This window comes from Siphateles boraxobius, unplaced genomic scaffold (assembly GCF_051911475.1).
Source record: "Siphateles boraxobius isolate OS27281-9 unplaced genomic scaffold, OSU_SipBor_1 9, whole genome shotgun sequence".
Classification (NCBI taxonomy): domain Eukaryota; kingdom Metazoa; phylum Chordata; class Actinopteri; order Cypriniformes; family Leuciscidae; genus Siphateles; species Siphateles boraxobius.
The window spans coordinates 26,440,184-26,461,256 of NW_027509219.1; the positions used below are offsets into that span (position 1 = coordinate 26,440,184).

At 37.8% G+C, this 21,073-nt stretch overlaps 2 protein-coding genes across 5 annotated transcripts in view; one reads left to right on the forward strand and one right to left on the reverse strand.

Annotated features, from left to right (window-relative positions):
• Positions 1-13,971, reverse strand: part of glis1b (GLIS family zinc finger 1b) — an 84,021-nt gene extending 70,050 nt beyond the window's left edge. The window contains exons 1-2 of one of the 4 annotated variants that reach the window (XM_077222909.1): positions 13,794-13,971; positions 13,338-13,636 (exon numbers count right to left, since the gene is read on the reverse strand). In XM_077222909.1, coding sequence (XP_077079024.1) covers positions 13,338-13,596 — 259 coding nt within the window. In that variant the 5' untranslated portion in view covers positions 13,597-13,636; positions 13,794-13,971. The remainder of the gene's footprint in view (positions 1-13,337; positions 13,637-13,793) is intronic. The other 3 variants (XM_077222912.1, XM_077222910.1, XM_077222911.1) reach the window with 3 other exon arrangements.
• A 3,194-nt stretch (positions 13,972-17,165) lies between these two features.
• Positions 17,166-19,566, forward strand: dio1 (iodothyronine deiodinase 1). Its single transcript, XM_077222948.1, has 4 exons — positions 17,166-17,723; positions 18,082-18,225; positions 18,382-18,581; positions 19,002-19,566. The coding sequence occupies exons 1-4, from the start codon at positions 17,366-17,368 to the stop codon at positions 19,065-19,067; spliced, it is 768 nt and encodes a 255-aa protein (XP_077079063.1). The 5' UTR covers positions 17,166-17,365; the 3' UTR covers positions 19,068-19,566.
• The last annotated feature ends 1,507 nt before the right edge of the window (positions 19,567-21,073 follow it).

Genomic DNA, 21,073 nt, shown 5'->3' on the forward strand with positions numbered 1-21,073 from the left:
CTGGTCTTGGAGACTAGCAGCATTTGTAAAAGATTAGTGGGCTAGCTCTGTCTACTGTGCTCGGGTCAGGTAGAGTGCAGTAAGCAGACAGTTATAATGCTGATATCTCTCCATCTACAGTGGACAGGAGCATTCTTACAACATGGACCGCCCTGTAATCCAATTAAGCCCTGCAAAAGATATGACCTTTTGACATGAAGTTTAGGTTTACAGGTACACTAAGGCAACATTTTTGCAACGTAATGCAATTTCTTTGTGTCACAAATCAGAAAATCCCTTTTGATGAATCTTTCTGCCGCAAGTTCCTGAGCATTAAACTCTCAATCGATCTTTCTGTCAGCGTGGAGAGCAAATATGCTTTGTCATTGCGGGAACAGGCCCAGTTGGGGTGCGTTCGCCGTGTAACACAGCGAAAGCAGATTGCTCTGCTTTAACCTATCATTAGCCAAAAGAATAAATGCAAACCAACTGTGCGAGAACAATAAAATAATTTGTCAAGGGAAAAGGGTGCAGATAAATTCTGGGACTCATTTTCCAGCTGGCCTGAGAAGTAAAATCGCTGGCCAAGTCCACAGCACCTGGCTGTCAGAGCTTTCATACAGCCTTACTTCATTTCAGTTTTTAAAAAGCAAAGCTGTTAGGTCATTCACAACACAAGCACCCAATTCACTTTTTTTTCCCAGTGTTAGTCAACATTTGACTTTTTTAGGGCAAGAATCAAGTAAACAGCAAAAAAGGGGCAAAACGAAAGTCTCAGAACACATACCACGGCTTCAGCCAGAATTTTTCTCTTTTTCTCCTCTGAATATTCTTGTCAGAAACTGCAAGTGATATATAACAACTGTTTCCTGTTGCCTGTGTCATCTTTTTTCTTTAAATAGGAACCTTGTGAAGTCGTGCGTTGCTTTATGTGTAGATTTAAGAACACTAGCAAATCAGTTATATGGTAAAGCGTAGTTTTGTGGACCAGCCCTGCTGTAAAGCGCGAACGTGGAGCCAAGGGAAGGCCGTAAATGTCAGGCACGGCCTGGACAACAGAGTGACCTGGTTCTGATTAGCCTGAGATTGTTTTCGTTTCCACTTTCTCCACGGAGATATTGAGTACACACACACACACACATACATACAACCATAAGATCCAGCAATGTATGACCTCCCTCACATGTGTTAGTTCAATAAGAAACACACGTGCATGAGTCATGAAGGTTACGTGTGACAGATGCACTCGACAAGCATTCCTCGCTCCGTCACTTACAAATGTGACCTGGAGCTCACGAAGAGTACTTCCTACACAGGCGTAACCATCGGTAAGCAGGGTACACGATTGCTTACGGGCCAGGACCAATCAGGGGCCTGCGTGACTGAAAGATATTGATTGACATGATTGACATCTGCCAGGGCCCGCTATCGCATTTTACTACTTTTAGTCTGATCGGATTTTACTTTATCGCGAATTTATTTGTATAAATATTATACAACAACATATTTTATTGATCATTAAATACATGTCTGAAATGAACAATGATGGATTTTGGTGTTTCGAATTGGGACTGGTCAATCCCTGGGTCGGTAAATGAACATGCGTATTGCGTGCAAAACTTGAGACAGACAATATCGATATGGAGTCCTGTAAAGAGGAATTCAAGAAATGAATGAGTAAATTACCAAAAATAGGAAAGTTTCTTTAATCGACAACTTCGCACAGAGGAAAGCACGGAAAATGCAGCTATAATGTAAGTGAGCATCTTTTTTCACGTATTTGGACCCAGGCCTATGTGTGTGTAGTCATAGCAGGGAGAAACAATGTGTTATGGGCTGTTATGAGATGTTTGCAACTGTAACTCCTCACCATAAGCTTTAACAAGTGCATGTCCATCAAAAAACCGATTATTTTACTTGTACTTTTTCATTTACCGAGTGTTTTTTGTAATTTATTGCGGTAAACATGTGGAAACTGTATCAATAACAGTGCATAGCCGAGCTCTAGCATGAATGACTGATGTAACGTAAATGTTGGTAAAGCAAATCAAGCTCCATGCTTAATCTTTACTCAAAGTAGTGAGCACGACAGACAATCTGCATTAAAAGACAGTTTTAGGTTATAGTGGCCCACAACTGATTAGCAGAAGTATTTCAGTAATGGCTCGTTTCCACTGAGCGGTACGGTACGGTACAGTTCGGTACGGTACGCAATTATTTGCGTTTCCACTGTCAAAAGCTGTGAATGGTACCAAAAAGCCGAACCGTACCGTACCACTTTTTGGGTACCCTTCCGTTGGGGTACCTAGCACAGTGGTACGGTACTAAAAGATGGAGCTAGACTCACTGCAGAACGTTGATTGGTTGACAGAGTATCGTCACTTGCGCGTGCTACAAGGGCATTAGAAGCCCCATTTTTAAATATACAGTTGAAATATAATACTACTGTTATTGTGTCACGAAATGTAGTTTTAAGAGTTTTTCAGGCGAGAATGTAGTTTTTTAAGCTCAAATCTGTGGTTTATTTATAGATTTATGATAATTTGACTGAGATCCATTCCAAGCAATCACCGGGCGCTCTGCGCTCATCTACCCCGCCTGGAACAGCCTTTCCACGGCTAGTCGTTCTGATGTTTACCGCTGACTCTGACGTCTCTGTAGTGGTTAAACATGAGATATAACTCGTCTTGTATAGACCTAACAGGCGATCTTTGGTCTCGTGAATCTATAATTCGTTCCCTGGCCAATAATTTTGGCAGATTCATATATTTGAGTGCTGAATTTGTATATTTGACTGAATTGTTTGTTTTATGTTATTAAAGCTTTACTGTATAGCTTTTTGTACCTTTTACTTATACTTTTATAATGGCTATTATTGATAAAACTGAAATTTAACAAAAAGAGATAGGGTTGAGTTTTGCCATTTTTTATTTTATTACATGATCATCTGTAATGTTGTTTATTGCAGCATTTGTACCAATGCACATATTGCCTGGAATATGTTTACTATTTTTAAATTTGAACGAAAAGAGGCAGGGTTGTGTTTTATATTTAGTTTTGTTATAAATGTAGGCTACCGTACATACATGCAGTGCCTGAACCACATTTGTGTGCTTAATGTTTAAAATGTATTTAAATGAGATCGAAAAGAAGCAGAGTGGTGTTTTATAACATATTTCGTTTTATTGTTGCCTAAAATGTACATACGGACATAACCGGAGTAGCAGAGTGAGCTGAGTGGCGCTTTCAAGAATGCGCTGTTCCATTAGCAGAATTACTGGACTCGCGTCCTCGGGAGTCATTCTCCTGAGTCGGACTTTGCGTAGGCTACTTGGTATTGAGAAACGCGTAATGCCGGTGTTCTGACGATTCATGCTACCCATCGAGATGTGCTACTTACTGGTTATGCGCATGTGCAGACTAATTTTTCTTCTGCTTACCACGCCCATAAATCTATGCATCCTTGCTGTGGAGACTTGTAGGAAACTTTGACAGGTCAAAGATGAATATTTGATGATAATTTGTACTTTTCACACCGTTTTAAAAATAAAAACAGTACAGTATACTGTACTCTTAACTTCAAATTTTATTATAATTATATTTCATGTAATAATGTCATTTTTACTTGTTATATCAAAAGTGATAATTGCTATATGAACTATAGTTCATTTAAAACATCAAAATATGCTCCCAATACACCTACCCTGATTTAAATGAAATAACGATGTCATAATATTGTGAGATTTTTGCACAATTATGGAAACAATAGAGAATGTAACAACATTCTCTGCGATCGATTCGCGCTTGGGTAGCATTTTTTTGCGAAGGCAGCACAAATCGACAGACTCTGCTATCGATTCGCGCTACGGTAGCATTTTTCGACAAGGCAGCACAAATCGTCAGAACACCGGCGCTTGTTTCTTGTGACAAACATGCCGAGAAGCAAGAACAAGATCTGCTGTATGTCATCCATTGTTGTTTACTATGTCGCTTTCTTCTTCGCGCAAAAATGACGTCGATCGCTTCTTTCCGGCAAACACCACGCCTACAGTAAGGGTACTGTTGGCGGTGGAAACGCTAGCCGGATCATGGTTTACCGACCCGAGCCGTACTGTACTGTACCGTACCGTACCGCTCAGTGTAAACGAGCCATAAGACAGTTATAATTTGAGTTAATCAGTTAGCAGCAGACCTACACAATATAAAACTTTATAAAAATATAAAACAATATTTAAAAAAAAAAGTATTTTCAACAGTATCTTTGAACTGCATTGAACTCCGAGATTTGAGAAGCAGTTGTCAGTAAAATAAAGCGAACACAGCAAAAGTTTAGGATTATACTGCTGTGGTAAAGATGAATTTGAACCACTGATTCTTCACATGCTCGTCCTTGGGCAGTCTTTACCTTCACATTGTAGAGCACAGCATCTTCTTGACATGATGCTATCCAGCATCCACAGAAATCAGCTGCCGGTTTGAGGGGGTTCAAGTTTTCCCTGGTGTGGGCGGGCAATATGCTAATAAAACGGCTTATGACTTGTTTGAAAAAGGATGTATTTCATTGACTCAGAGTCGACTCTTACTTTTCAAAGACAATAACTTAATATAGGCTACAGTGCACTTTCAGATTTAAAATGTTGCATGATGTTTTCATTCACTTAGACTGTAATGTTACACACTACATGAAAGGTCATTTTCAAAAATCCATAATAGTGGCACTTTAAATTAAATGAACTTCCCCTCCCACTTGCAATGGCATCTCTTCTCTGATGACATATTTACTGGAGCTCACATTAGATCAACCAATAGAAAAATCACAATGATCCAAACGATTCGTGATGGACAAAAACAAAAAAGAATTGTTGTTGTTCGAGAAGCCGCTTCACCGCTTCAAGAAAAGGCTATCGCAACTTCCTTTTCATGCCGACTTTAAGTGTCTAACGTGAATTGCAGTCAAACTGATTTGCACCCAAATGCACTAAGAAAGGGTTTCTCATGCATTCTAGAAGTGCACGGCCGGTTGAAAGAAAAATGGAGCAGTCTGCCATAATGGGATGTCTTATTTCTCATATTAATGGGACGTTTGACAGTGGAATTAATGCTGTGTCAACACTAGAGAAGTATCTTAACTTTTATGGTACATTTGCTACAGCATGATGAGTATGTTCTCGTACACACATATGCACATAAAGGGGTGACTCCAATGGAAAGTTTGGCACAGACCGGGCCCTGGAAAACTCATCTGTGAGATTGCGGTCAGGGCTTAAAGGGTGAAATAGTGGGGGAAATATTTGTGGTAGATGATAAGTCAGCAAACTCAGTGCAAATTGTAAAAAGCTGAAGTCAACATTCATTCCTCAAATTCCTCTCATCCTGTTAAAGGGCCGGGACGCATTAGTCTCTCTTCTCTCATGTGCTGCTTTCTCATGAGCTATTGCAGCCATATCTCAAATGCTTTATTAGGGATTTTGGTTCTCTTTATACGTTAAACTGTAAAGCCTGTCACACATCCTTCGTCTGAATTGCGTATTTACAGTATTTCATAGGCATCCATATTAACTGCAATCACACTGAACAGCACGGTGCTCCAGCACTGAGAGTATAATTTCAGCGCTGAGACTATGTGGAACTCATAGAGAACACATTGAAAACGCACTGTAAACCTATCAATCACAATCTTTTGCAATAAAGGCTTCCCTGAAGCAACACAAAATAATGAAGTAAACTAATCATCCATTATCTGAAAAGAAAAATGATGCAAGTTATACAAGCAGTGACAGGTATGGGAATCTCAAATAATTTAATGATCCATTTTGAATTCTAACAGTGTAACAACTAATAGTAAAGTAGTATATACATTAAAAGTAATAACTATTTGGGAAAAATTCATGAGAAAACTTCAATAATAAATAAATACATTTAAAACAGTTCTTCCAAAAGTTTTGTTTAGGCTACATGTTACACAGACTTTTAATAGATTTTTAGAGGCAAGTCCAGACTTTTCAATGCAAGTCAAATAATTGATTATTATAATATCTAAACAATAAACATCAAAGCTAAAAAAAAGAAAAAGAAAATAAATGTATTTTTATATATAAAATACTACGACAAAATGTATTATGTGTATCCTTCACCACAAATAATAATACGTATAACAAGTCAACAACTACATTGATTTAGGTTACAGTTAGTTGTAAGCTGTCTGTGTTTGATTTATTAGCAAGAACCGTCTCATTTGAATCATTCATTTGCAAATCAGACTATACTGATTGGGCTGTATGTTTTTGATTCACTAGAACAGGAACATGAGTTATTTGCTCAGGAATAAGACTACACTGCATAATCCTTCCAACATCTGGCATAAATTCAGACAGGACCCAGTCACTTTAGTTATGTTGTGTTTTTATTTTTAAACTTCATCGACTCAAAAAACTCTTTAGTTTGGGAACAGGGCTACACTGGATGAGCTGTATGTTTCGTGCAATGCTGTTATTGTTACTGGGCACTCCTACCGCCTCTTTTGCTTTCCCATCATGAACTATATTTCCCATAACCCAGCGCCTGGACTCATTATGGTCTGATTATTTCCACCTGTGTGCGATTTAACTCATTTGTGTTTGCCTTTATAAGCTCTGTGTTTTCACTCACTTGTTGCAAAGTCTTGTTAGTGTTACACTTCATGCTTTTCGGAGTGGTCGCGCTCTTGGGTTCCTGTGTTATGGTTCTGATCTTCTGCCTTGTTTCCTGGATCTACCTGTGTTTTGGACTTTGTTGATATTTGAATTATTTGCCCTGTGGTTCTGATCTTTTGTGGATTGTGAATTACCTCTAATAAAGCTACATTTGGATCTTCAACCTGTCTGTCAGAGGAGTTCGTAACAGAACAGTACATTCTGTTGCGGTGCCATTTAATAAAACTCTGTTCTGAATAAGAACTAAATTTATGGTCATTAATTAAATAAATACTCAACTTTGTAACCTAAAATTACGCTGTCAGTGTGTGTGAAAGCACTACGCAGGGTGTGCCATTGCTGTGACGCTCGCAGTCTGGCTTAAATTTCTACAAGGCACGTAGCAATTATTGGTCAAAAGTTCTTGTTTTTCACATAAAATTCCCATAACATGAAAATGAAGTGAAGGATCCGGAAAAAAACAGATCGGATGGTCTGTGTCGTGGGAAATTGTGTCCTCTTATCGTTTGCTGGCATCTTTTTCTCCAAATATTAACCTGCCAAACTGCTGATTTCAATTTATGCTTTAAATCTGAGTAAACACCCCAGAGCACTGTGTGGAGATGAGACAACAAAATTGTCTGACAGAGAAAAGTTTAATAATGTTCGGTCTTCTTTTAACCTCACTCTGAGCATGTCTCCCATCCGAGTAATCCAAAAGCAGCTTGACGGAAATAGGAAGTAGGAATGCTCAAAGCTTACCGATTCATGACTGTAGACAGTTCTGAAATGCCTGGAAAAAACTTTCAGCCCTTAAGGTTAGAAGAATCTGATTGGACCATCACTGGACATGACAAAAATACGATAAGTAGCCAGACAAAATTATTAGTTATACTCCATGACGTCTATTATGTCTGGTATTCACACAAATATTAGCTTTGTTGAAAAAAATGAGGAAATCAATCATATTTTAGAGGTATTTTGTGTGCTAACAGCAAAATGTCTGTCTCAGAATATTTATTAATGTCTGTCAGTTCCTTTTTTTGGCCTTTGAACTGCGAAAGGTCAAGTTTACTTGACACACGCTCAGCTGGGAAATTTTATTTCTGCAAGTTACTGTGGCTGTACCTAGGAGAACTTCACTAGACAAAAAGGCAGTGAGAAATAATAAATAAAGGTTTTTCATCTTACAGCACAAATATATAAAATTTACAGCCATTGACAATTCTAAAGATGAATGGCTCCCATCACATAATTCAGATCTGTGCGTAAAAGTGTTTTCATTCTAAACAATATGCATTCAGGGCCATGTCAGGTTATTAGCCTTCAGAAATCCCTGAGTGTAATGTAATATTACACTCGGTTGGTGTTGGATCACAAGAGGACAAGAAAATAACTAATTCTTCCAGATCCCTGCGCTTTATGAACAACCAGCAATAAAGTATATAAACTGAACTATTAGACTTTATAATGTATTTCATTGTCCGCAAGAGTCATTCCAGCCAATCAGATCACAGACTGAATGGGCTCTGCCCCATGGCAGCTCCCTGGCATGATGAACAACATAGAGAATATAAGCGTGCCTACTACTGGAATGATTTCTGCTCTCTGCTAATGAAGGAATAAATGTTTGTGCGTTTGTTTTTGACCATTTGAATGAAGTCAGTGCTCGATTGGATGGCTGACGTGCCCAGACTTGTAAAAAACAAAGGTCTGAGGATTGGCACAAAACGTCTTATGAATCTGTCTACATTCACTACGTTCTCTGTATAAATTAGAGGTTTTGTTTGTACCGAGACTCTGTTTAAATCTTTGTGGTATTTCTCGATATAAAAGAATAATACTTCTTCTAATAAAAGACCCACCAGAGAACTTGGCACTGGTTTCGTTATCCATATTTATGTTCTATTAAACAGGCAAGTGAACTGGGTGGAGCAGAAAAACAGCTGTATTGGTACAAAAACCAGTGGGGTGTCGATTGCCATCCGTCACCTTTAACACTAAATCAACAGTGGATCCAAAGGGTCACGGCCACCTAGCCGTCTTGCAGCGTCTCGCTACGGGAAGTCGGGGCCCGTGCGTCCGATTTAAGCACTGCGATCAGCGTCGCCACGGAGCGGATTTTTCTTTGATGAAGCAAACATGTACGGGGCCAAGAACAGCAAGTGCCACTGTCGAAATGTAAATCAAAAAACCACCCGCGTGCACAGTCACACGCGCTGAGAAGTCTGGAGACGCAGTTGCTGCCGTCTAAAAATGCATGAGTAATTCAGCCCATGTAGATGTGCGGTTAGCTGTGGCATGTCCCCCTGGCACAGGCCGAGAGCGAGTAGCCCCTTCATCTCAGTACGGAGTCAGGGAGACAGAGCGAGTAGGCAAAACAATCAGATCCATTTCACATGAGGCAGGAATTCGACCCCTATATCAAAAAGCAAGAGGGAAAAAGGTGGTGTGTGGGTGCATTTTTATGAGTGATTCTCAAGACATGGTCCAAGCTAAAAATACACTTTATGATGACACATCGGAGCCAATTTTGTTTTTCCTCCGTTTAAAACCCAGGTCCAGAGCACATTTCCTCTGGTATTCCAGCGATATTTCGACACTTATTCAAACCAGATAATATTTTTTTTAACAGAATTATTGGGTTGAGTGTTGTATTGGCAGGGTGTATTCAGGCCGTTTCTTTGGCTTACTATTACGCATCCCACAAGCATAAATAAAACAAAACTGAACATGAGCTATGACATCACAGGTACCATAAAAAGCCTAAATTGTAGTCACAATCCAACCAGTAATAAAGGTCGCCGATGTCTGAATGTTTTACCTCAGGATTGATTAAGTACATTGAGGTTTTACAGATTATTTAAAAAAGTACAATGGAATGATCCCAAACCATAATGATTGAGTGTCAGATGCTGTAATCTTCTAAAACCACAAGAGTATCGTTCATCAAACACTGCTCGATTAGACTATAACATGTTTTTCAGACTTTCCACAGATTATGCCTCACCGACCGCATCTTTCTCTCAAAAATAAGTTTGTTAACTCCTTGCCAAATTAAGCTGAATTAACACATGAGAAGGTCCCTGACTTCCATTACAGCAAGCTGGCTCTTAAACTCTTGAAAAATGTTCACTTGTTAAACATTTGCTCGGTGATGTCATCGACCAGCGTGAAATAGCAATGCACATTGATCATGAGGGCTTTGTGAATCAATGGAACAAGCTGCAAACATTACAGTTTCCCCACACAATCAATTTATCCATGCCTCATTCTGATGTCATAGGAGTTCCCCAAAAGACGTGGGCCGCAGTCGAGTAGGATGCGTGGGAGTGAGACCCCAACTGCACAGAACTCAAGTGTGTGTAAGTGAGAGAGGAAGCCCAAAAACAAGAGAAAAGGGCGGAAAATGCTCCGGGGATAGCAGGTAATTGCGCTTTCCAAAAAGTCCACAGCAGTTTAGCAGTGATGCAACCACCGACGTCAACATTTTTTAAAACTTGAGTGCAGTCAGCCACAGCAACTAAAACAAAGCATTCTTGTGGACAACACATGTTTACAGAAACCAATGAAGCTAGTTGTTGTATATAGAGCATGCACCTATGAATTACCTGAATGGGAACTTCTAAATCGGATCAATCTGGGGGTTTATAATAATTTCTAATAATTAATCATTCATGACAGCACCACACATCTTGAGACATACAGAATATCAGCCTAGCATGCAGAGGAGGCTTCATCAAGCTACAGGAATTCAACTTATGAGTGCGAATGCCACATTTTAGAGTGACCAAACGGTGCTGAGGTTGTATATGTGTGTGGGAGTAGACCCATTACCATAGATACCCGAAACACTATAGCAATGACTCCCTTTAGAGTCAATTACTCATTTTTTCATGAGCTGAATCAACACTTCAACGTGGGAGTTTGTCTGTGAATACTAAGTATTACCTTGTGCTAAAAAAAAACAAGTACAGACAATCACAGCAATTCTTATAATGATAATCTCATATGCAAAAAATTACCTTAATTGGACGACTTCAGAAAGTTTGATTTAAAATCATTCATTGCTATGACTAACAGTACTCCAGCTCAGAAAGTAGAAATGTGAAAAATTATCTGACTATATTTACCAATGTACCACAAATCAGTAACTGACTTTTCCAGGAGACAAAAAGCCAAAGAACAAGTTAACTAGCCATGTTAGAAAGATGTTGTCCCATCGTGTGAAGCCTAGACAACTCACTGGTTGCATGGGCACGACTTTTGTACATAACTAATAACTAATTGTACAACATGAATGCTGCTGTAATAAAGGCATCACCCCGGTAATTTTACCTTGCTTGATAACATATCTACACAAGGTTATTAATTACTGAAACTGTCTTGAAAGCATAAACCTAAATGGGTTGGAAAAAATTTAAACGGTATAATTTTCGGTTCAAGCAAAAAATCTGTGACGTGACATGCAATCAACTTTTGTTATCTTCTTGATTACAAATTGGTAAGGCTCATGACTTTTACTAGAAAGCGAATTCATATGGTGCAAAAACTGCATATTTTTAGCTATTACTGTAAATTAGAATCCTGATAAATTATCTGTTATCAGTAACGATAATTATATATAGAGTACATATGAATCCGACTACTGGCATGCTGAAGAAAAAATCCTTAATTGAGCCTGGAAAATTAACTTCAGCACTACTTTCCTTCTAAAGAAAAAATCTGTTCACCAAAAAATCACCATTCTCAAAAATATAAAAAAGACTTTACCTATAGACAGGGTTGAATATTTTTACATTTTCTGCCACATAACATAATTTTCTGTACAATCAAGCATGTTCTGCCACTGCACCTGATTAATTAGACAACTTTTTTTTAACGGATGAAATTTTGTCTTCAAGTTGCAGCCTATGCTCACAACAGACTATCACAGATGAATGTAGAATCATATAATCAATGCTAAAAAAAGTCAAACATTTAAAAAATATATATTTTCCAATGTGGAATGAGTAAGATGATATCTCAAACATGTTCTCTGAAACATGTCAACAAGATCACGCAACACACTACATGCTTCCAAACATTTCACAAAAGTCTCCTTTCCAGCAATGTAAATATGATTCTCACATAGGGACATCTAAAACATTAGTGTTCCCTTCTGTCAAATGCATCTGATAGGCATTGAAATTATTCACTTTGGATGGGGGAGAGTTGTGGAACCGAGTCTCTTAAATGCTGAGACACATTCAAGAAACATTTGGTTTGAATTTGTCAGGCAAATCTCTTAATCAAACCCTCTGTGTCTCTTTTGTGACAAGCTATGATTACTAATATAAGTCAAATGTGTATAATCATAAGCTGGAGTAAGCGGTTAAACGTATCAGCCCACGCAATCCCACACCAATGTAGCATCATCTAAACAGGGTGACCACCCTAGTCCAATACAAGAGTGCCCTGTTTCTGAGGGATACATGGCATGCTCAACATACGATAAGAGTGTCACAAATCAAACACAAATATGCACATAAACACATATGCATGCATATACTGAAGAGTATAGTCAATAGAATGTGTGTTCCTTCTACCAAGAAAACTAGCAAGTATTAAGATGCTTTTATAACAAAAATGAACCAGGTTACTGAATGGTGAATGTTTTGCATTCAGTGATCTCCCAATGCAATACCATGATGGTATTCACGTTATGCACCCAAAAATACCAATTCTGTTGTCATTTCTTTCTTTCATCCGTAGAACACTGAAGGCAGAATGACAGTCTCAGTCACCATTCACTTTCATTGTATGGAAAAAATATGAAATGACCGTGAACAGTGACTGAAACTGTAAATCCCTAACATCTCCTTTTGTGTTCCACAGAAGTAGGAAAGTTAAGTTTGGAACAATGTGAGGACGGATGACAGAATTTTACAGAGGATAAACTCTGTCTTTAAATAATCTACGTAATAATAAATCAATTTAGGCCTATTTAGCGATCAAATAGGCAACCGATATTGCCACACACAAAAAAACGATTGCGCGTTCGAGTTTAATATCTTCGACAATCTGAAAATGATGTTTTTGATATTTAAGTTTTTTTAAGGGTCGCATTGCTATCATCCGCGATAAATTTAACACACCTCAAGACAACATAACCTCTAACAACGAGGAATTGCCTCAAAATGTGTCAAAATACGGTGACAAGATCTTACGCAGTTTTGCGGTTGCATGAATTACGCCCACACGCACTCTAATGACATCGATGTCGGTTTGAGACAGATAAGGTAAGTTAAAAAAAAAAGTTTCTGATTTTCAATGTATAGGCTATCTGTTTGTTATGCAACAAAATAAATGAATACATCCAAACAAATTGTATATTATATAGCCTATAAAAATTTAGAATCTATTTATAATTTTAAATATAGCTCTATATTTTAAAACAGTCAAAGGTTTCAAAAACTAACGGATTTTGGCTCTATTATGCAGATTGACATTTGGCATAATTAGGTACAGAAGCCGTCCGTAGAAGTTACAGATTTTATTTTGATGCTAAATATTTTATTGCTAGCCTATTTTATATTTGCATTCTTAATTATGCCCAGCCATGGCTGTTTTTTAATCCATAAACTAGATTAAGACTGCATTAAAAATACCCGTAAAAGTCGATCAAATACGCTCGCAGGTACATACCATCTCCGGGTGACATGGTGAAGCAGTGGAGTTTAGATGTGTGATGCGCGTGGAGTTTGAGATCTTCAGACCCGCAGCGCATCTGTATCGAGGCTGGATTCGAGCCACTGCAGCCGTCAGAAGAGACGCGTTTCGGGCAGATGTCTGTTTTACTGCTGAACATGGAGAAAGTCAGCTCGGTGAAATCTGCCTGATGACTGACCATGCCAAAGAGCGATGCAGGCTTCTGCATCTGAACCTCTGACTTCCAAGTGTGCATGTCAGTCCACGTATAATATAGTCCTTTATCGATTCTTTACCTGTGGGATGCAGGATAACACAATGAACTTGAATTTCAGAAACAAACTATTATAGCTCACAAAGGACTCTGAAGCAACATGATAAACATATAGCCAAAACAAAACTTTATAATGCAATAAAACACAATGAAAAAGGAAATTTTGTTTTAAAACATACCTATTTAAACCCTCCAAAGCAAGATAGAGAGGATATTTTGATTGAATGGTGACTCTCAACTTCTGCGTCAAACAGGCTGTTAAATGTGTTCTTACCGACCGCATCCTCTCTGTCGTTTCAGCTGCAATTTTATGAGTTTTCTATAACATCAATTCTGAAAACCAAAACATGAGTCTATGCTCCGATTGACAGCTCGAAGTGCCAATGAACATACACTGCTGAAAGGGGAGGGACCAATCCGGAAAAAACTGGATGCTTGCGATGTGAATGGTGAAATTGATCTTGAACTGGTAATAATAGTTTGAATTTACACACCTCTAGCCTATGACTTATAATAAGCTATGGTATATATAAGATTCATCACCTCACACAGGATCATGTTATAGACAACAACAAGATAAAGAATAAATGAGATCAATAATAAATATTTCATAATCACCTGTAGGACGATGTGTTAGTAACGAAAAAACCCATAGCTTTTATTTTTATGGCTTTCTGTTTAAAGGATAAGACAAAAAGGCAAAAGTAATAGAAAAAGGCTGCCATCAAACATGTCAACAGTGACATCTTATGGACATTTTTAGAAACTAACATTGGAGCTTTTTATAGAGGCCCATATATAACCCCAGGAATAGACTTTTGTGCTCTGTAGTGGACATTATATTTTAGTGAATTTCTCTGAAATGTCACAGTTATAAGTCTGGATGTCCTGTAAAGAGCACATTGAGGGCTTTTCAGAGATGACTGACATTAGTTTAGTAATCAAATTTAGCACTCTTATTGAAATGTGATACTATTTTGTAATTATCATTTAAATCTGACTAATTTTCAAATTGTTTATCATAAATCAACACCTCAGGAAAATTTTATGGAGTTTCTAATCAAAATGTGACCTTCTGTTACAAAACAGGGCATTAATTTCATTAATGCACCCAAAAATGAAAATTCTGTCAGTATTTACTCACCCTCATGTTGTTCCAACCCTGTAAGACCTTCGTTCATCTTCGGAACACGAATTAAAATATTTTTGATGAAATCTGAGAGCTGGATCAATCCTCCATACTAGTCCATAGGCTTCTTGAGGGATTGAAACTTGCCGGCCTCGAAAATTATTATTATTATTAATTATTATTAAAGCCATCGTTAAAATAGTCCAAGTGACTATGGCTCAATATTAAGTTTATCAAGCGACGAGAATACTTTTTGTGCAAAAAAACAGACATGAATAACGACTTTATTTCAACTATTCATTTCCTTCTCTTTGGGCCTCTAGTCAGTTAAACTAGTGTAATTGCGTAGAGCTACGTCACACGTAGGCTCACTATTGGCCGACGCTGGTCATGTGGGTGATGCGTGTGACTTACAACAACAGATCGTACGCTGTTAAACTAGTGAACTGACTCGAGGCCCAGAGAGAAGGAAATGAATAGTTGAAATAAAGTCATTATTTTTGGGGGGTTTTTGCGCACAAAAAGTGTTCTCGTCGTTTGATAAACTTAACTGTGAGTTCACACCTTCGCCGGCGAGAGCGTCAAAGTGGCCGGAAGTCATTCATTGTCAATGAGAGCCGGCGGCGAGCTCCGGCGAGAGCGGCGCGGCGCGTCTTGGACGGTGAGAGCGGCGAGGAGAGTTGAAGTCAGGTCAATTTTATGGTAATAAGCAATGACGCGGTTCGGCGGCAACCGGCGGCAACCAATCGGAATATAGAGGTGCTCCGTTTGAGAGGAGTCCAGAGAACGCAGTCCTGTAAAATTTGGTTCCGACCACATTAGTTCCCAAGCAAAATTGAGGAGGTTGATCATTTGAATTTGATAAGGCGCGCAACACTAGTATTTATAGGCAATATTTTCGCGCTAGAACGCTTGTTTTTCAGCGGGAATGCAAATTATAATAGCACTTAACCATGAACACAAAAGCCACACCACACAAATGGCTTTTAATTTGTTTATTTCATTAGCAAACATGTCACTATAATTGTTAAGTTTTTTCCATCGATCAAATTTCTGCAAAAATAACGATCGACATGCTTGTTTGCTTTGTGGCCCCTTTAAATACAGTTCTAAAAAAGACCACGCGTTCGATCTACGTCAGAGCATCAGAGCGTCCACGAATCTTTCCACGGCGTCGCTGGCAGGGCGGCGAGAGCGAATTTTGCCGCTCTCGCCGGCGGCGGTGTGAACGTACAGTAAGATTGAGCCACTGTAGTCACTTGGACTATTTTAACGATTCCTTTAAAAACTTTTCGAGGCCGGCAAGTTCAATCCCTTAAGAAGCCTATGGACTAGTATGGAGGAGTGATCCAGCTCTCAGATTTCATCAAAAATATCTTAATTTGTGTTCCGAAGATGAACAAAGGTCTTATGGGGTTGGAATAACATGAGGGTGAGTAAATACTGACAGAATTTTCATTTTTGGGTGAACTATCCCTTTAAAGCATGTTTATCAGGCATTTTGGGAGACACAAGTGAATAGGGAAAAGAATCAGTAATATTCCTATGAAATATTAAATATTATCAGGAAAATGTTGTCAATTATTACTCCCATTATTACACTTGTTTATTCATTACATTTTGCCCGAAGAACATATTAATGTGCAAATTGGATACAATGCAAATGAACAGAATTTATAGAATTTATGGCCATTTTATTCACAAATTGCATAAAGTGAACTGGTTTATCAATTAATTCCGTTATACATTTCATAATCAATCATCTTTATACAATGTTTGATTGAAAAAATACTCAAACCTAAAAACTGATAGGTGAATAAAAATAAAATCCCATTGTTTTTTGCCTAGACGTGTCATTTCATATCTTTTTATTTTTTAAACAAATAGTCCTGGTGTCCACTACAGAGGACATAGTATAACATATGAATAAAATATAGGGTTTTTTTTTCTTTTCAAAAATGCCATTTTTATTATACCGAAAAAAATATTTAAACTATGATAAAGAATACAATAGAAGGTTTACGTTTACATGTGCATAGAGCTAATTAAGTGAAGTTAAGAATTCCTGTCTTCTTACTGATAACGATACTGATACATTCTTTTCATGTCCTTTCTCACACTATGGTGATATGAAATAATCAAAATGATAAATAAATCATTAAGCCTAATTCGCAATTTATTCCTCTACCTACCTGAGGACCTGACCCTCCTGTTGTGGATAACCCAATTCATTTTTTTAAAGTGTTCTGGGGTCGTTCGTGCGTTCGCCTAAAGACCTTAATTTACCAAAACAATATTTCGTGGACATTGCGAGTTACAGACTAATGTTTTTTTCTGTGCATTATAATGAAGTCTTTGTGAAACTGAACAGCTTTTACAGTTTTTTTCTTTTCTTAAATTACATTCTTCCTTCACCAACAACAAACACATTTTCTATCATGGATGCCCATGAAAGACGATTGAGCCAATCAGAGTAGGCTGCACGTGTCGCCGCGCCCCGATCTGCAGGCTGCAGGTCCTTCTCTTCTCTTTTGGAGGGTGTTGCACAACTAGCAAAGCAAAGTTTTATAAGCCTTTTCCTAAATGTTGACACCACGACGCGTGGACTAATAAATCGCTCTCATGATGGAGACCACAGTTGGATACAAGCTGAGAAAAGTTTGTGTTTATATTTCAGCTGTGGCCATGATATTTTTTGCGATCGTGCAACTATCCCTATTGAAACTCCTATCAATCATTTCCCCGGGATTGATGAAGAAAATCCATCTAAAAATGGGAGAGAAGTTTACGATGACTCAAAATCCCAAATTCAAATACGAAGACTGGGGTCCGTCTTTCTTTTCTCTGGTGTTCATTAAAACCGTGCTCTCGGTGAACTGGTGCTCGCTGGGCCTGGAAGCGTTTGAGGGCTTCGCTGCTCCAGACACAGCTGTATTTACCCTGGACGGACAGAAAACAAGCATTCATCGTTTTCTTAAAGGTACACAGTCAATACATTCTATAAATTATTATTATTATTATTATTATAATTGGAATAATTAAACTGACTGCACCAGTATTGATGTTCTATTACAATAACATTTATTTATAATTATAATAGTTATTATTATTATTTTCAAAAAAATTATCTGACTGCTCAGACCGTAGGTTCTGTTCCAACCATCAATTTATTTAAATATGTGTTTATTTATTGGAACAATAATTGTTAGGCTAATTTATTGACTGCCCAGCTCTCCTAAGGTTCTGTTCCAATATTTTTTGTTTATATTTATTATTATCAATATTATTGGAATAGAGCCTTAGTACTGATGCAGTCAGTTCATTTGGCTTCTTCACAGGTAACCGTCCACTGGTTCTGAGTTTTGGAAGTTGCACATGACCCCCGTTTCTCTACAAACTTGACGAGTTTAAACAGCTTGTCAAGGACTTCAGTGATGTGGCAGATTTCCTCGTTGTTTATCTTGCTGAGGCGCATGCAACTGGTAATGACAATAATATTTCAATAAATTTGCTGTAGTCATGATGTAACTAACAAATTGATATAACCTCTTCCTGGATTCACTGCAGAATCATTCACCTGTAGAGAATCGAGAGATAAATGTTAAGCAATAAGCAAAATGCTTCTGTTTTTTTCATAGATGGTTGGGCCTTTGTAAACAACGTCGATATCCGTGTGCACAAAAACTTGGAGGAGAGACTGGCTGCGGCCCAGACCCTGGTCAAAGAAGACCCTCTCTGCCCTGTGGTCGTGGACGAAATGACCAACATCACTGCAAGCAAATATGGAGCCCTGCCTGAGAGGCTCTATGTCATTCAGAGTGGGAAAGTTATCTTTCAGGTGAGCGTTTTGTAATGCAGAGAAACTTCAAACTGCACACAGTACAGGAAATACCTCCAAAGCTTCATAACAGCTCTCGTGAGAGCAGTTGTGAATGAAACCTTTAGAACATTTTAACCTTGGCCAGAGGCTTTACACACACACACACACACACACACACACACACACACACACACACACACACACACACACACACACACACACACACACTCTCTCTTCCTCTTGCAGTAAGAGATTTCACGAGTTCATAGATGTGAAAGGTTTGTAATGAATTGAACAGCATGGGGCAAAGGGTTTTATAGTCGCTTGGGTCTGTTCTTTTGCTTTTGTTGCATTCTTGAGTGCATGTGTCTAAATATATTCATCAGGAAGTCCAGAGTATGGAAGGATTTTCACATGCATTTTCATTCTTCCTAACAGGGTGGCATCGGACCTTGGGGGTACAACCCTGAAGAGGTTCGAAAAGTTCTGGAAAAAATTGAATAAAGGGAAATGACTGTATATATGTGCCTGAACTAATTTTCTGAGTCCCTGTGTTTGCTTGTGACAGATACAGATCAAACCAGCTGGTCTCTGTATCTTGATGTTTCAAACACAGGGGAATGTCAAATGTTAGTGACGGCAACATATTTTTATGGAATATATTACTGTTCTTTATACCAAAAAAAAATGTTTTAACATTTGATATCATACCAGATTATCATATTTGATTGTCATACCAGCATTGTATTCAAATAATAAATGAATCCAACTGTCAGCAGTGGTTATGAAGGGCATCTGTGCTTTTCAGATTTTTTTTTTTCTGAACTTGTGACTGTAAATGATGCTTACAGGGTTAAACTGTGAACTGTAAACTGATAATTCAGTCATTTGTTCTAAACAGGATTAAGGAGCACAGCGTTTTCAACTACTATTCAAATGAAGTCATATATATCATATAAGATTCCATGTATATTATTAAATAAAGCATGACTACTTAATTTCATATTATTGTTGTGTGCTTGTCCTTCAGTGAAAAGAAACTTGAACTGTTTTTTTAACCATGCTTGTCGGCCTGAAATATTTTAAATACTCTCTTTAAAGCTGCACAGTAACAAGACATGAAAGGCAGGTATGAACATGTTGCACACTGCGGTCACTGAACCTATTAAAGACAGAACAGCTTCACAAAAAAGGCAGTTGAGGTACACAGTAGCTTCAGTAACTTTTCATCCAGTAAATCTTATCAAACTGAATCTATTATTGGCCAGCAATTCAAATGCCTGCTAGTAACAATAATCCTAGTCTGCATTTGGACACTGCTAATCTACAGTACATGTAAATATAGAATCTTATGCCATCTACTTCCGATTATGCTTACATAATACAGCACAAATGCATGTTTTTGCATAACCCTATACAACCGACATTGTGGTTTATTGCTCTGGTCACTTCTTCAGTCCTCATGTCTCCTGCAGCACGACTATGGCATGTTAATGCAGGAGATCAAGGCATCTTTCACTTGCTGTTTTTCAGAGTCCGTAGAAAGGTCTCTTTAATGTCCTAAGTCTTAAGAACTTTTCCATAGGTGCATGTGTCATAATTGTTTAGGGTTCATTGAACGAGCATGAAAAACATGTTTAAACCTTTTCCAATAAAGATTTATAAAGCTTATTTGTATTTTACATTATCTTTAAAATACAGTATCCTGAAAAAGGGATGTTTCCCTTTTTTTCTTTTGCTGAGTTTATATATATATATATATATATATATATACACACACCTACATACATACACGTGTATATATAACACATATATGATGTATAAACAAACTTTATTGCAATGAATCGATTTGACAGCAGTACCGTTCTTTAGCCCCAATCACCTTAACTTTATGACTGCATTTGAACTTTGGGCTCATGTTACATGTTGTATTTGGCAGTCAGGATCCTGTTGTGGTTCCTCACTGACTCTCCAGACTGATCGGCTTTCATTAGTCTGAAAAGGCTGATACACCACAATGCAGCCAAAAGAGACCATTGTCTGTGAAAAAGATTATACTGCAACAAAATATAACAGTTAAAACTGCTTTGTCTGACTCATTTAGCCTAATTTAAATCTATATATGATATTCACAGGATATTAATCAGGAATGTCATCAGTCTGTCAAACTACCAAGTGTCCAGGAATCAATTCCACGAGTAAATAAAGTATTATAAGAGGCCATTCACACAGAATATATTTTTTGCATTTAAAAACTTATACCTGGAGAAGTCATGTAAATTAAAAAAAACTTAAAACATCATGGGTATTTATAAAGAATCTACATTTTTCAGGATATGCCAAGCACTAAAAAAAAAAAAAAGATCAGGTAGATATTGAATGTAAAACATTTTTAAATATCACGTATGACTGGAAATGTTGTGATAATTCATTATTGGTTTAAAGGAGTGGGATACATTAAAACATTCAGCTTTTAAAACTTAATCTTTGCACACTCCTGGTTTCTATAA